The 17,655-nt window shown below is 44.3% G+C and overlaps 1 protein-coding gene across 2 annotated transcripts in view; it reads left to right on the top strand.

Annotated features, from left to right (window-relative positions):
* KLHDC10 (kelch domain containing 10) overlaps positions 1 to 17,655 on the top strand; it is a 225,336-nt gene that overhangs the window by 69,420 nt on the left and 138,261 nt on the right. Inside the window, exons 2-3 of one of the 2 annotated variants that reach the window (XM_085653626.1) lie at positions 4,052 to 4,144; positions 9,977 to 10,198. In XM_085653626.1, the coding sequence (XP_085509752.1) occupies positions 4,052 to 4,144; positions 9,977 to 10,198 (315 nt within the window). The remainder of the gene's footprint in view (positions 1 to 4,051; positions 4,145 to 9,976; positions 10,199 to 17,655) is intronic. The other variant, XM_085653627.1, reaches the window with a different exon arrangement.

The following is a 17,655-nucleotide window of genomic DNA, read 5'->3' as shown; positions in this document are numbered from 1 at the left end:
CCACCTGCTTCCCTCATAGAATCTTCTAGCTAATCTAAGACATTTGTACTGTGATACCAATATTTTGGGTTCTATCCTGGTGAGGGTGGTTCTGAGACTTCTTGACATCTTAGTCTTGTGCATCCTTCTCTTCTCCCATGCTAGGTGCCACATGTGGGCTCTGCAATGGAACCTGAAATCCAAGTGGGCCCAGCATGAAGAGACTGGTCAAGATCTGCAATGGTGGCTGATCAAGCACAGTTCCCCCTACGGCAAGCAGCTCTCCCTTCACCCCCCAGAGCGGACATTGGTAACGGAAGCATCACTGCTGGGTTTGGTGGGTCGTCTGGGTGAAGTGGAGATCGGAGACCTCTAGTCTCTAGCGGGGAGCCATCTCTGCATCAACGCTCTAGAGCTTTTGGCCATTTGTTTGAACTGGAAGGCTTTCCGGCCATCCATCCATGGTTGACTAGTGTGGGCTTTCATGAACAACATCAATGTGGTGCTGTAGCAAGGAGGGCTCAAAGAGACCCTCAGGCCTGTATCAATTAGCTTCATGCTTCTGGAGTTGCCTGTCGCAGCTAAACATCTCTCTGGTGGCCAACCACCTGGCAGGGTCCCAAAAAGCTGTATTGGTTAAACGGAATAGACTTTACCAAGCAGATCACAAATGATGTCTGCATTTTGAGGTGGCGCAGGTTGTAGTATATACGTGGGGAGTGCCCTTGTTGTCAACCACCAGTGTTAACAGTTTTGTGTGTTGGAGTTTCCACAAGAGCACTACTTTGGAGACTCAGTCTGGCTGGAATAGGAAAAGGGACTCGTTTAGGCCAGTAAACTGATGTCCTAGAGCAGGGGTGGTGCTTACATGCCTATCTGTTCAGTCACTTCTGGGACTGGATAGTTTGCATGGAGCCTCACAACATAACCACCCAGCACCCTGTTGCATTGCTGGAAAACTTCTCCAGATCCAGTCATGCCTGGAAGATATACTAGAAAGGAGCAACCTGTAGCTAGATAGTCTCAGTGGAAGGAGCATTGGCAAAGGTAAGTAACTTGTTTTTCTGATCCCCATTAAGAGGGGCGTGGGGTAGAAGTCCCCCTCCACCACCCCATTATGTAATCCTTGTGAGATGTAGATTATGTTATCTAATTGTATATATTTTATGTATGTTGCTTTGAACAGGACTAAACTGAGCAAAGTAGAGTCGCTGTTGGAAGTCAGTAGTGAATGGTTTGACTCTGTTCTACTGGTAGGCATATGGAGAGACGCAGCACACAAAAATTTACTGACTACACTTATTCATTTTCCTTGCCTAAGCCTTGTGCATGGCTGAATCACTTCCCACATTGAGGTTTATTCTAAGGACAAGGGTCTTGCAGACTTGTTTAAGATCTCTTACGGTTAATGTTACAGGATGAGCTAGGACAACACCCTAGCTTATCCCCCCAAGGCTACTTCTCACTGTCAAGGACTCCATGGCTCCTGTTTTCCTCCACTGACTCATCTAGAGCATCTCAGTGTACCTCTCCATATGGCTTGCCTTCAGCCTAGAAGACCGCTATTTTGTTTTGCGCTAAGCCTTTTGGCTTGAGTTCAGGGATTTATGGTGTTTTTTGCTTCCAACATGCAGAAATAATCTTCAACTTGCACTAGGAATGTCTATTCTAATATCTTGAATTTGTTGGATTTTTGGAAAAATTAATTTGTTAAAATCTCATCTGCAGAATAATTTAAGAAAGATAAGGAGTTAGAAGGTGGGTAGTGTAGGAGGCTTTGGACCTCACTGTGGCTGAACTGCAAGTTAACCTGTGGGAAGGTTTCCATAGAAGTGACTGAACCTCTGACATTGCTGATGGCTTTTTCTGGGGAAAAAGCTAGAGGGACCTTCATGGTAGACTACTTCAGTTCCAATACCATGACTCCAACTCATTGAACCCCCAGCAACGTGAGTTCTGTATAAGGCAAAAGGATGAAGTGGAGAGGTAGGCATCTGATGGCTAAGGGTGTAGCCCTGGTACAGAAGGGCACACTGTGGTTGGGATGAGCTTTTGCACCTTGCTGCAGTTAGTCTGCTTATCCCTTCCAATATCACTAGCATAATAATCCATTATCTTCCTCACCCCAAACTCTGTTTTATTCAAAAGTGGGGCAACCATGCAATCCTAATATATTTGAATTTGTGATGGACAAAGCATGATAACATGACCTATTTACAGCATTTAAACCATACCTTAATGCCACTCTTGCCAGATAGTTGCCTGACTGAGATAATGCGATAATCTAATTTCCAAACACTGCATCCAAGGAGAATAGCAGCCTGCATTCTAATGCTCATTCAAATATCCTTATTGTCTCACCCCTCTCCCCCTCCCAACTCCGCAATAACCAGAGCATACCATGTAGGGTATAGTTGCATTGGCGCCCATATATCTCTAGGTCTTAATTTTACCATGCTCATGCTGTCCAGATTATCTGCTGCATTATTATAACGTATGAGGTCTTGTACCTTGTCGCTTATGGATTGGAAAGTGATCCTATCACCACTTCATTGCTATTTGCCTTCATTGCAATAAAAGCGCCAGTGCTGTATGATTCCTGACAGATGCAGGTATCTTTCATGTACCCAAGTAACACCTTAAGAAGTCTGGCTCGATTCTGGAGTATATTTTCCCAGCTCAATGAATACATATCTCCAAAATGTTTGCAAATCAGTACACAGCCAAGCCAGGTTCTTACAGTATGTAGCATTTTTTCTGAGACCATATCTGTTGAGGTTATTTGGCATGTAGTAAAACCTTTGTATAAATCCAAACTGTAGAAGTCTGTCTCTACTGTTGAGGGAAATATTTCTGCTAGCTGAGCAACCGCATAACCATTGCTCTTCAGAAATATTGCACATTTCAGGCTGCCTTTTCTGTTGGATTTTACTCACACCTAGAGTTCCACCTCTCCAAGCCATATAGTCTAAAAATAATCTTTAAAACTGATACTAAGGTGAAGGAATCTGGTTTATTTGTTAAGTTGTCAATGGCATTGAAAAAAGCACCACTCATTTTGTAATATAGAAAATATATTGTCGTACTGGCTGAATATTGGCCTTATATCGAATCTATCATCCTGGAACAAGTACCCCACACATTTACCGTCGAGCAGACTGGATCGATGCAAGTTAATGGGAGGGTCTTTAATAGCCTCACCCAGAGGCATAGGCAGGGCAGCATTTTCCTGCATCCACAAGTGCGGCAAGTGTGTCGGACCATGAACCCACTAATGTACAAACTGGCCTTCTGCTATATAATAATAGAGCTCAAAAGCTGGAGCAGCCAAGATGCATAATATTCCATTCTGTAACAGAAATGTTCTCATCTGAGAAATGTAGAACTGCCAGTATATATGATGAATGTCTTGAAGAAACCACCCATTTAGAAGTATTGCTTTGTGCATTCTCCGCGTTCGTAGTGTAAACTGCTTGTGATGACTTCTATGCATTTAATCTCAATGACTGCATCCCCAGGACCCTCCTAAAGCCAAGTGGTTGCATTCTCGCACAGTAAGTACATCTAAAGCAGCACAACATCAAACCTGGTACAATTTAAGGTGTTCATGTATAGAATAAGAAATTGGTGTAAATGTTGTCCACCTTGAAGCGCAGCAGGACAGTGAAGTGGTCCCAGTCCTTACTAGAACACTTCCTCTTCTACAGCAAAGGACATCTACTCGGCCTGACTCCTAAAAGATTTGAACTTTTTCTTCGTGCGTGTAGCTTTGCACTTCTATGCCCAGAAGTAGTGGCACGTTGCATAAGGGAGATTTAAGAATAGTCACTGAATTTACTACAGCGTAGTTCTGTTTCCCCATTTACATTTGTTTCTGCATGCAAAATGAAGTGGGCGCTGTGCATACCACATGTCATTTTTTAGGTATCTTTTTCAGTATCTTGTTTATGTACATTGTACCCACCCAGCTACTTGCATCCATCGTTTCAAATTCTTGTTATTTGTTGTCTGTACTTAATGCCATGTGTTGTGTACAGTACGTCTGACTCCTTGCTGGTAATTGTGGTAACAGGCTATAAGAAGAAAGTGGGATGGCTTCCGGTTAGGCAGCTCTTCAGCCACTCGTGTCCCAGCCTAAGGATCCCTAGCAGGTTTTTGAGAGCAGGTGGGTGACGATTGCTAGACACCTTATTATCTCTATTCTTTCTTTGTAGGGTTAAGTTTTTTTTTTTTTTTTTCTTTTTCCCCTTTTTAATGAACTAGTAGTTTCATAACACGTTCAGTTTCTAGTATGCTCTTCAAACACATCCAGTTCAAATGGTGGTTGCAGACGTTTTTCACTGGGTGACAATGAACTTGTACTTGTTTGTTTGTTGGGGAGTCACTGCCTTTTGTCTTGCATGAGGTCACTATGATGGTTTCGTGTAAGTTACGCTCACGGTCATCAGTTAGTGCCATCTTACAAGTTTATTTATTGGCCAGTGCTAGAAGTGGGTAGGCCTTAGAAAATGTCATTAACGGGTAAGGACTAGCAAGCGGTTTGTGCCAAGTACTCTTCCACCTCCTTCTCTATGGCCTCTCCCATTCGATTGGATTGCATTTTTACTCATTTAACTGCAGTAATTTTGGTTTGTATTGCTTCTTAATGGAATGAAATCGAACATCCTATGGTGGTTGCAAAACTTGTCAGTCCCTTTCTTGACCTGATCCCTGTGCCCCTATCTTTGTCACAAGCTTTTCAGCCCTGCAAACAGTGTTCAGCCGGAAGGAGAGGCCATCTCCAACCCTAAAACTAAGAGTAGCTTTCTTTAGAGTTAAATTAAGCAGGTCCCTCCATGCTGTTGCTTATTTGTCGTAAAGAAAACAAAAACTGTTTCATGTCTCTGACTTAATTGATTTTTTAGAGGATGTGCTGGATGTGTGTAGCTACTTTGTCATGAGGTATGTAGAGTGTTGGTATAAGATGTGGTTAAATATATTGTTTTGTGGTGATGTGGATGGAGTGGGTAAGTAGCTAGAGGGTATTTAGAGCTGGAACAGTGTTACATAATGTGGTGACCTTTTGTTTTGGTAAAATGTTGCGATAAGAAGGCTAGAGTTGTATTCTAGTTGGTCTGTATGGCATGCCTGGGCTTCTGGATGTGGCTGTTGTACTGTTATTGACTGATAGTTGATTATTTGGGGGTGGGGGGTTTGAAGTGTATGGTATGGAATACTGTAGGTTGTACTGTGATATATTGTAGTCTTGTGTGATGTATGAGATCTGCGTAGTGTGACAGAAGTGTAGAGTTTGGAGGAGGAGATGTGTCAGGTGGTGGATTGTTGTGCTAGAGAGGGTTATGGACGCTAGTTAAATATGCATGGGAGAGTGGTGATGGAAGACTGGTGATGGAAGACTCCTTTGGAAAGATGGTGAAGTGTTGGTTCAGAGGAAGGAAGTGAAGGGGGTGGTCTTGGTATGAAAGGGCCATTACAGCATTTGGTGGAAAATGTTCCAGCAAACTATAGGGACACTGGGCAGGAGGAACAAAGAACTTGGTCGAAATAGGGGCCCAAAGTGAAATGGGCCAAGTGGTGTTTGTGACTCTAGAGAGGGAGGGTGGAAGAAGAGTGTAGCTCTTAGGAGTAGCAGTGGCGTAACGAAAATTAAAGGTCCACTGAGGGGCCCCCACTCCGGATTGAATCTGGAGCTGTCATGCCCAAGTGCAGTACTGAGGGGGCCCCCTGCAGCTCGGGGGGGCCCCCCCGCACCGCGGGGGCTGCGGCGACCTGTGTTACGCCCCTTGACCTGTGTTACGCCTTCTGACTTTATCAGTAACAGAAAAGGTGATGAGAGGAATGCTTGCAAGTAGTCTAACCGCTGGCAGTCGAGGTAGCATCCTTTTCCACCGCTGTGCCATTCCAGACAAAGGCCCGCCTTCTGCAAATTAGTACTGACCTTGAACCTCTTGGGAAGTTTCTGTCCTAAGCTACCAGGTGTGGCCCTCTCCAGAAGGGAATACAAGCTACTCCAGGCTGGTTTTGGCCTCGTTGGAGCCAGGCAGTGAGATATAGCTTGGATCCCGTGTATTCAGTGGTAGAGTGAGCAGGGGAAACCCACGTCTAGGCCCCACCACCCCACCATTTGCCCATTGATGGCGGTACAAATGCAGAAAGAACAGATGATAGACGGAATACTGAACAATGCAAACATTCACCCCCAGTCAGCAGATCTGGGTTTAATCCATTTTTTTTTTTTTTTTTTTTTTTCTTGCCCACCATGCAACCCCAGTCGGGACCCAGCCCTGCTCCTCAAGGGAATAGTCCAGCCTGAACTGCCAAGAGCGATCCTCCCTGGACCGGTAACAAGCACCCTGAGACCAGTTTGTGTATTACCCCATATCAGTTGACTGGCCTTAAATTTATCATATTCAGTTGTTTTCAGTTAACACGCTGAAGGCAAAATGCACAGCATAAAATCTAAACTTAAAATGCTGAAAGCATTGGACTTGAGGCAGGAAAACAATTAAAAAAAAAAAAAAGAAAAAAAAAAGCCCAATGCACAGTGCATGAAAAGAAAAAAATCTGAGTGTTCAAGACAGTGTGTGGTAGTACCAACAGTCACAGCAGAGACCGTCTTACCAACAGTAAAGAATATTCTCACCCATCGGCAGTAAGAAAACAGTTTGCTCCAACCTGCCAATGACTCTTTTCCTACTCCCTCCCCATGTCACCTAATGCACCTGTATATGGGTGTAAATACTGGGTGTAGTATGAGGTTGGGTCAAGACATCATGACCTACATAGAGAAGTCTGTGGCCCTAGACATTTTAAGCAGGACTATAGAACTGATTATAATATGACTGTTTTTATTAATAAATAGCATGACCCATTCACAAACCCTTTATGATGTGCTTAAACTAGTGTTTTTTTTCTCTTTACTTTAAGATTAACCATGAAATAGCTGCGACTAGAGGGACATGTTTTGCCACCATGGGTATCCTGAAAGTTTTTACTTGGCTTCCTGCCTCAGCCAGGAAAACGCTAGTCTAGGCACCAATAATCAGTCCTCTCACAAAGGGGAGCCTAAGAGGGAACGAGAGCCAGGACGCCCTCCACTCACAAATCTCAAACATAAAATCCTGGTTACATGCGAACACATATAAGGTCAATTCACCCATCCTTATTCGGTGGGACAGTGAGTACTAATTAGTTATACCCACCCCTATATGTCATTACATTTATAAAATCAAACAAACCAAATTGTGTCGGGAGCCCACAATTCTTTAATAGCTATGTGGGTGTACAAAAAAGTGAGCGATCAGGAAGGGCCTCACGTAAGCACCACCAATGGAGCTGCTGGTAGGTGCTCATCAGTTAGCTCACTTTGTCATCATAGGCACTTTCCTGACCTAAAGGAACAAAACCGAACTCCAAACTATGTGTGAGGTGAGAAAGAAAGTGTGTCAAAGTGATATCAACTAAAGCCCCGTTATACAAAGGAGGTCTAGTGTACTCTCCCAAGGTTAAAAAAGAGTTAGACACCTATTGCATCTATCTTTCATTTTTGATGGTGTTCGCACCCAGTTATAACAAACGTGTTATGTTTAGACCATCTTAACTTGAACGGCTAACCTGTTTAATTGCTGATTATTTTGTGGCAATTTCATCAGGACATGGGAACTCCCATCCACCTCAGGAATGCACCTGACCTGTAGTGTTTTGTTTGTAAAAGTAAAGCTAAACAAGCATTTGCAATGCAATACGTCACTCGTTATTGAAGTTTGAGCTATTGGCATTGCTAAATAATGCAACACCAATAGCTCAAACTTTAATAATCCTTGAAAATGCACTATTTGTGCACTCCTTTTTTTCAAATAAGTTTTGCTCGCTCGCCGCGGTGCACCACGACAATTTTACGCCACCACTTTCAAATGTCACCAGCCGCCACTGGCCACTTACCTGGGGATGCCTTACAGCAGGGTGAATATACCAACAGGGGGAGTATGCAGAGCATGGCACTCACAGCCCAAACTCGCCAGACGGAAGGGCACAAAATGGACTGACAAGGTAGTGAGTTGGGCCGAACAGTGATGAGTCTCTACCTCCAACGCGTTCAGAGAAAAATCCACAAGAAACTTTATGACCCCAAAATCGGCATGTATTATTGCCTCAACTAAAGGCGTCATAAATATGATAAGCAAATGACAGGAGTGGATTGATATATGGCAAAGGTGATTTATGACCTGTCATGTATATGGTCTATGACCCTGTCAGAAATTATTTATGGCCTGCAGAATGATTTATGGGCCTGTCATAAGGATTTATGACTGGCTATTGTGAATTATGAAGGCATTACGCAAAGTATATTATACATGTTAAATAAAAACCCCGACTAAGATTTATCACAAGAAAAACAAATACACACATCTGATGTAACTTTATTAAAAAAATTATGCAAGTTATGACATGCGTGTACAGGTTGGAGTGGACCTAATGCGGGGGTTATAATGCAGACAGGCCTGGCCCTAGGCCCAGCTCGCCCATGCCTTGTCTACATTTTTTCCTAGAAACTATTATTTCTAATATATGTCCTTTACTGTAGTAATATTCTAATGTACTAAAGTAAAATGATATATTTTAAGAGTGATCTTATTTTTAGCCCTGCTGTTCTCGCTCGATGCACATTAGGTAAATCTTCCTCTAGCAGCTCTGACCACCTGGAGGTGGCTCCAGGAACCGCACAATCTCTCCTGATATGTGAAATGTTGAAATCTACTTGCTCAGGAAGGTCTTCCAACTGAACCGTGAGATACAAAAAATATTGTTCTACAGTCTTTTTTTTTTTTTTTTTTTTTTTTTTTTTTTTTTTTTTTAAATCTTCCTTGTGTCTTTTTATTGTATATCAAAAAGCTGAACGTACACATCACAGGGTCCGCGTTGGTGCATAGAAACATTTCGTAATTCTGTCGGCATAACAAACTAGCATAAGTCCAATCGGTACAAGTAATTATGCGTCAATTAAATGGCAACAGATATGCACAAAAGACAGTAAATTACAATGAAATAGCATATAATGCACAATAGGTCATCTAGTGACACCTCAAATAATGAAATGGAGCATATAATCGGATATAATACATTTATAAATCATAAATTCTCTTTTTCAAATCCATGCAATTTACACAAAATTATAGTGTGGAGAGTCTTGTAATCTCTTCTTCCATTAATCTTTATTTTCATTTTCAATCAAATGCATCAAGCCCAGCTCCCGGTTCCGGGAGCCCGTCAGGCATTGCAGCGCCAGCCCGACTAGGGGCAAATGCCCAAATGATGAAGCATGACATCCCTTGGGGTGTGTGAGGGCATTACGAAGAAAGACCTGCCTGTCCCTGTTCCTTTCCCCAGGAACTGCTCACCTCTCTGTTATTGATCTCCTTTGGGAGCCAGTGAGCAGGACCTTATAAACTCAGTTCCCGTCCCTCCTTTGTTGACCAAAAAAAAAAAGAAACCATTCATACCTCGCCACCAAAGGTGTGTTGTGTGTAAGACCTTCGCAGAGGCTCAGTTTTTATCTTAGTTAAATTTAGGTCACTGATGCCCTATGTTTTTCCAATTGGGAAGCTGCTTGGGTAACAGTATTCACTTATTGCAATGTTTGTATGTTTCTCAAATCTATTTAGCAGGTTCATCAGACCTGCATGTAGACCTACATTATTACATGTTGGAACATGGATTTTAGAATTTTACAACTGTTTGGTTCCTATATTGTAGAAACATAAATGTTACTTATTTCTGGCAGACTAACAATCTTCAAAAGGAGTATTTGAACTCACCTGTCCATTTCCTCCTTTCTTGTCTCCATATTGTTTAATTTTCCAATTCGCTTAAATCATATGTTGTAATGGCAAGATTACTATGCTTTCTGCCTTTAGATAAAGGGGCACTTGAGTCTCCTTTCTGTTCTCCCAAAGGTTTGTTGTGATGTTTTAATCAGTTTGTTTTTTCTTTACTCTAGGCCGCAGATCTCCTCCAGCCAGAAGCGGGCACCGCTGTGTAGCTGATAATGCCAACTTGTATGTGTTTGGAGGGTATAACCCAGATTATGATGAGTCTGGAGGTCCAGAAAATGAAGATTATCCTCTCTTTAGGGAGCTTTGGCGTTACCATTTTGCAACTGGAACATGGCATCAGATGGGCACAGATGGATATATGCCAAGGGAACTAGCCTCCATGTCTGGTAAGTAATAGAATGAAGGGGACTTCAGGCTAATGAATTCTAGTGCAAGGAGGAATCGGAAATGCAGCACTTGGGTGTCCTTCTTGCAGTAGGATTCATTAGCATGTAGTACCTATTAAGTGAAGTGACTTTATTAATGTAACTCCTGATGAAGGGCAATGTGCAACCAAAATACATTGAGCATCAAATTTGGTTTTGAATGTTTTTATGAAGTTGATTGGACATTTATGTAAAAAAAAGTCCGAAGAGAAAATTAATGCAATAAAGAATATGCATCTATATATTTACCTCATTCACAAAGTAACATTTGTGAACAAATATTACTCATACACTTTCAATACGATCTGTTGAAGACCTGAGAGGTCCCCTCGGCTGTGACCGGAGCCTCACTGCATAAATGTAGTTGTAGTGAAAACATCGAGTCACTGGCTTGCTTCCATAGGATAGGAAAGGATAGGATAAACACTTATATAGCGCACTAATGCCGAAGCGTCTTGGCGCTGGTAAGCACAGAAGGAGGACACAATCCTCAGAGGCGGTTCTCATCTCAGAGGCGGTTCTCATCAAAGAGCCATGTTTTTAACAGGTTTCTGAATGCTTGATGATTATCTGTTAGTTTCAATAAACAGGGAAGCTTGTTCCAGAGACCAGCAGCACGGAAAGAAAAGGCTCTACCGCCCCATCTAGCTTTCCTGATCCGATTTATCTTGATGAGACTTCGAGTGGTGGACCTGAGCACCCGACCCGGAGAATAAGGGATGAATAGCTTCTGAACATCCTTGGCTCCCCCCCTTAAACACAACTGACGGAGGGATTCCACGGGCACGCTCGGGACAAATTTAATAGCATGCGAGTGTGCAAATTGGAAACCATTGCATTACAAATATGTTCGGAGACCAGAATAAATGGTCTCTTTTTTGCATAAAATGTTGCAACAGTTTTGAAAGTAACTTTAAATGGGAGTTATGGAAAGGTTTATCGCCCAATCTGAATTGTAATCAAGAGTGTGCTAGAAGTAGTAGCAGATGGATTATTCCCCACACTGCCCTAATGTGGGAAAGTGGATTATTAGGTGGTGGTTGTGAGACCTCCCCAAGAAAATATTGCTGTTCTGTCCAGTTAGGTTGCTGTAATTTAAACCTTAACCCAGTCCTGGGTAGCTGTGGCACCGAGCAGTCCGGCTTACCTCAAAGGAATAAATAAACAGTTTATCGGTACCATAACTGTTAAGTCGAAAACACAATAAAAGTTGCACTCCAATTTACAAAAATTGTCTAAATTTTACTGCTCAAATGGACATCAAAACGATAAATTGGATCTGGGGAACTGTTGAGATGTTTTTTTAGGAGTTTTATAGCTGTCTAGCGCCAAAAAAACACAAAGCGCCAACTATTGGTACCTGACCACATTGGACTGGGACAAGATCAAAAGTTAAGGCCGATTGTACTTGTTCAACCTGGTGAAAAGTTTAACTTTGGACTTTGGAGTCTGTTTTCTGGAGGAATTTTTATCGGTGCGGTGCCAGGCTGCCGGATGGTTCCTATGGCGAGCTGGACTATGGCAGGGTGCTGCTCAGCATTGATCTCATTGAAATCCTCCATGTTGGGCCTTAGAAGCTTTTCTAAAGTTAGCACTGCTTTCAGCTGGGAAACCATCAAGTTGAATCTTAATGATGTTGCGATGATAGCTGCCGTTCAGCAGTGGCCCTATGATAGCCTGTGTTTTTTGTGTGAAAAGTTCCGAAAGTTTTGAAGTGTCCACTTTCGGATTCTTGAGGAGGAGCAAGTACACTCTAACACTCGCCAAGGCTCCATGACCCTGAGTTGGGATTCACTTTTCTAAAAGCCACCAGCAGTGTCCAGGGCAAATCCAGTTGGAACTGGTCAGCTGGGCTATCCTTTGTTGCCGGATTCCTGCAGCTTTTGTGTTTGTGGCCTTTGGAGACCACTCTTCTGCCCTGCCCTTAGGTGTTCTCTTGTTCTCTTAACAGGTAAAAAGCATCAGGCCCAGTCCTTCTGAGTTCTTCATTTAGTTCAGCAGGTGCAATACGTTTGTTTTCCACAGGTCCAGTGTTCTCAAGAAGGTAGCCAGGGGAGCCACTTGTATGTCTGGCACTAGCTTGTGGGGTGGATGAGACTTCCTAATCAATAGGAAAATTCCCATGGGAAACCCAACCCACCCGTACGTCACTTACTGGGGTTTGGCTCTAAACAGTCCCATAGTGTTTTTCCCCTCTGCCAAAATAAAGATTTTAGAATTATTCTTCCTTTAGTCAGAGCTCTGGGCACACCCCTGAGCTGTGTCTAGGGAAATGGGGGACTCTTTACAGGGGAGGAGAGGGGGGGGGCAGTTCTGGGACAGGGTCCTCCCCACCCCTACTCCCTCCTTCCCCCTCCTACACTCCACTGGCATTAGTCCAACTCTTGTTGCTTAGACGTAACTCGCACCTAGGTCTGCAATTGTCTGCCTATGACGTGGCTGCCACTTTGAAGCTTTTATAGTTGATGGTCACATTCACCAAGGCCATCCTGCCAGGATGAGGGTACACCTCCTCCCCTTTGTTACCCTTTCCTGAGAGCAGTTCATACATCCCAGCAGGTGGTCAGGTGACAGTTATGGATTAACTCCAATAACTACTGGAGGGTTTTGGCAAGCAGGAAACTGCCAACTTTCTAAGAGTGGCATTTTCAAAATAGTAATTTTAGATCCAACTTTACCATCTCTTCGGATTTTAAATTACTATTAATTTGAGGGGTTCAACCGTGGTTTTAGCTATTCCCAAACTGAAGTTATACTGTATAATGTTATACTGTAATCCAGTGCTTTTCTATGGAACAACTAACCTTGCCACAGTGAAAAACGACTAAAGAGATTTTCCAAGGTCGGGACTTAATGACAGTCTACTTTTTAAATGATATGTCCTTGCCCTATGATCATGTTGTGCATACTTTAGGGGTGACTTATAAGTATTAAAAAGACCGGTTTAGGCCTCTCAAAGGTTTATTGTGACAGGTCAAATTTGCACTGAAAACATGCTTTGCATTGTCACTCTAGTGGTGGCACAATAAGTATTGTAGTCCACTGTTGACATTTTAACTTACAAGGCCCTGGGTACCCAGAGTACCATATACTAGGGACTTGTTGGTAAATTAATTATGCCAATCCGTGATTAGCCAGTTATACATGTTTTAGGGGTCAGAGCACAAATATTCGGTGCTGGATATCCTTGCAATAGGGTATAGTTAGTAAACCTGCGCTAAATCTAGCAAGAATTGGAGGCAATCCTGCAAAAATGCACTTTCCTCATACCTGACATGCTGAGTCTTCACTCACGCCACTGGAGATTGGATAAGGGAGAAGAGGTGGGGGGGGGGGGGGGGGGAATCTGTTTCCTGAGTAGATACATGTAGATTCTGTGTAGTGATATAGCAGGCTTTTGAATCTGTGCTGGCACTTCAGCCAGTGAATGATGGAACTCTGTGGCTTTCAAGAAGTGTCTTGCACCCCGGTCTCGATTGATTCTTCTGTGTCCATCAGCAGACGGTACAGTTAGACAGAATAGCAATTTTTCTTAAGCTGAATGTCAAATGACAAAAGCTCCATGCATAACAAAGATCCAGTTGTAAACGATCAAGTCCTTGTTCGTCCCACGAATGAGCACAGGTAGAAACACACATGCTGGCCTCCAGTTTCATTTGTGTGCGCTACTGCAGTCACTGGGTTCTCTTTACAGCTATATGGCTTTTTCAGGACCACCAGACATTTGAAACTTCATGTTGGGATGTAGAAGCCCTCTGCAGGGCCACTTGTCTTTTACCATGCATTCACTGATTGCCCAACTGTACTCTTGTCTGGATCCCTACTACTGATTTTTTTATCATAGGCGAACACTGATCATGCGTGTGTGCCGTGACCTAGACCTGTTGAACAGATTCTGGTCTTGTTTGACTGGGAGGGGCGCCCAAAGCGCTACCCTTCTAGTGGTAGAAGGCTACCGCATTCACCTGGAGTTAAGCAGCACGAGCGCGGTGGTGGCAGTATACTGTGTGGTGATCAGTGGTAGTGACTAGGATGTTTTTACCATGCATCATTGGAGTGAGGCCTACAGGCTCCCTCACCTTTTAAAAGTTCCAGTGCTGTGTGGTTAACTCACCCATGGCCTACATCAGTTAAGTTGTAGAGTGCTGCACAGTGCAGGAGTGGTGAATTTGCCTTAGTTGTAAAACCTGTGCGTGAGTTGCGCTACGCAGAATTCCGCAAAGTGACCAAAAAACTCTACCACGCTACGCAGAGCTCCGCAAGCAGTGGAGTGTGCTTGGTCACGCCTGTTCGCATTGATTTCAGTGCCAGGTGTTAGCGTTGATTTTCCAGCACAAGACAAACTGCATCATGCTCAGCGCAAGAGGATGCTGCGTCTTTTCTGCTGCTTTAGTAGATTTTCTACTCGAGCGGCAACTTTCTCAATGCGAAGAGGTTTCTCAACGCGAGCAGTTGCGACCACCCGCATTGAGAAATCCGCCTGCATTGGGCAATCTCATTGAGAGGTTGATTTTGCTCGCTCGCTAACTTTGTTGGGGTACACAGACTAGTAAAAAAACTCCGCTACGTGTACTTTCGGATCTCTGTATGCTCTGCGGAGTGTGGAAAACTCCACGAACGGAGCGGAATTCTCCGTCCGGGCTTAGTACAAGGATGGGGCAGTACTGTGCGGTGCATGTGTGGCTAGTACATTTATTTGGTGTATGTATGCCAAGATGAATACATGTAGTGCTGTGCAATCCATGTGTGGATAAAGCATTTGCTGAGTGTGTGTGCTTGCATGGAGTACAATATGAAGGGTGAAGTGTTGTGCAGTGTGCACAGTGTGTGTGTGCGCTTGTAAAGAGCTCACCCTAGTTAAATATAGAAAAGCGTTGGTGCTGAAGAGTGCGTGGGCTTATAGTGATGGCTGAATGCATGTGTACATGTGAGGGTATAATTCATAGAGGTATTAGCATTGAACTGAAAGTACACGGAGTGTTCCTGCAGTAGTATATTGTATGGAGGACCCTGGGTTCCATTTGGGAAGTCCAGGCCTGTCTGATAAAGACATGAGGAGAGAAATAACCCCCTACCCCAGATATATTTGTGTATTGCTGCAGTCCTGTGAGCTGGATGCGGACACACCAGAGGGAACAGCTCAAGAAATTGCTCTTTGATTCAGTGATAGATCACCATAAAAGGACACATTTCAGGAAGGGGGATTGGGCTGATAAGGGAAGGTTTGGGGGTCTGAGATTAACCTTTTGATGCACATATCACTGTGACTGACCTCCAGATGTGAACTCTGGTCACTCCCACGAATTGTGTTGTGGGACAATTTGCTTCAGAGTCATGCCTGCTATTGCAGACCTCTTTCATAAAGGAAGATGTAAAGAAGTGCCCACGTCAATATGAGCAGAACTCCATACATCATCATAGACCCAGACTCTAAATCTTATTTGGTGTCTGGAAAAGGACTGTAAAAAGGGGTGGTTGAGTCCCCAAACATTTTTCATCTGCCAACCTGTTAGACTATGAGTGTGAAGGAAAAGCGCTGCAAGAGTTCTTCCTGTGACCAGGCGGGAGGGTGAGCAGGAAGGCCTGTTAGTCTCCCTGCTGGGTGAGGGGGTGTTCATCACCCAGGGAAACCAGGCCACTGGCCCTGGGTCATCACTCCCTGCCTTTCATGCCAAGACCAGTATGACCTGTGAGATAGAGTAGAGCCTTGGAGGGAGCAAGGTCCAGTGTGAAGCCTTACTGTGAGGATTCCCTGTGTGGGTTCAGCTGAGCACCAATCAGCCCATCCTCCTTGTGCAAGATTGTTTTCCGCGACCCCATATGGCAGGAGAGGGCTGCTGTGTTTTGAGCACTGTGTAGGTCTTGCTATGCCTGTTCCAACCTGCTGCATTGATCTGTTTGCCAGAGGATACCACTGGTAAAGTTACTGTTTCAAGGAGGGGCCAATATTTGACTGTTTAAGCACCTGTGCTGGGAGAGCCTACACCCGGATAACCCTGTACAGTGGAAACTTCATATGCCAAAAGAGGCTGTCGGTACAAACGTTGCCAAAGGATTTGGGTGGCCGCCCAGATGAAAGACTAAGGCTATGATCCACAGTTTGGATTGGCACTGAGAGGGAGCTGCCTCCAACTCACCCCTGAGGACTGCCGGAAATGCTGTGGGTGGCATTGCACCCTCCCTGGCTCCATTGAGGTGTTCAAAAGCAGATCCCTCCTCCCCTCTTCCCCCCCCCCCCCCCACCCCCAACCCAACCCAACCCAACCCAACCCAACCCAACCCATTGAGCAAAGTCCACTTACCTAGTCTTCGCGAGCAGAGAGCAGCACTGAAATGTCGAAGACTCCAGCAGTGCCTCTCAGAAGAGGGAGCCTGCGCTGCCAGGTGCTGCCACATGGGCCGCGAGCAGCCTGACCCTCTCTGTACTGAGCAAGACTTGTTGGCATGCGTTTGAAGGCGCCCTGCTGCAATGTGTAAATCTCTGCTGCAAGAGCAGTTAAGACATGAATTGGGAGGGATGATCTTCCACGTGCAAGGAGGTTGGGAGGATAGTGGGGGGGGGGGTGGAGGGGGGATCACTCCTTTTAGGAGCAAGGGCCCTCACATACCCCAAAGGATGTTACGCTTCATCATCGGGCAGCTCCTCGTTGGGCCAGAACTGCAATGCCCAACAGGCCCTGCAGGGGGCCTCTTTGCCGGAGTTGTTCTCTTTTTGCCGATGTGAAGTTTGAGGGTGAGGGGGCAAAAAAACTAGTGCGAGTAAGGAAGGGAGAGTGCAAGTGAGGAGTAAAAAATAAGAGCTATAGGAAACCCAGAGGGTATCCTTTATTCACTGGGTTTCTATGCTATATTAAAAACAGCACAAGGACTGTAAAGTCATGGCTGGAGAGAGGAGAAATTAATAACCACTCTTGCTCAAATTAGGATATGTGCAGTGAATGGGGTCAACATGTTTCATGCCGGTTTAAAGTCCTTAGCATCTCGACATTTCGTCAGGACCAAGGTATCATAGTCTACTGTGACCGGGACGGATTGTGAGAGTGAAGTGCCGTATCCTGGTAGCTGGACTCGTGATGTAGACCAGTCTAATTGAAAAACAAGGTACATTCAGGATACATCTAGTGTGAGGGGAATACTGGCCCCCTCGTGTCAATCTAGGCGTCTGCTCAGTGGCGAGAAACGGAGCCACAATTAGCGCTCCTCCAGGGTGTGCGACCTACCCAAGACTGGTAGACCTTGACTCTTCGTCCCTGTCGGAGTAGACGAGGATCCCTTGTTCCTGATAATTCCGAGATCCTTTGGACTTTAAATAGGCTTGAAACATGTTGATCCCATTCACTGCACATATCCTAATTTGAGCTTGAGAGGATATTCATTTCTTCCCTCTCCAGCCATGACTTTACAGTCCATGTTTTTAA

This window comes from Triturus cristatus, chromosome 4_1 (assembly GCF_964204655.1).
Source record: "Triturus cristatus chromosome 4_1, aTriCri1.1, whole genome shotgun sequence".
NCBI classification, from domain to species: domain Eukaryota; kingdom Metazoa; phylum Chordata; class Amphibia; order Caudata; family Salamandridae; genus Triturus; species Triturus cristatus.
Note: the sequence above shows the minus strand (reverse complement) of the source record. Positions and strands in the feature narration are given on the sequence as shown.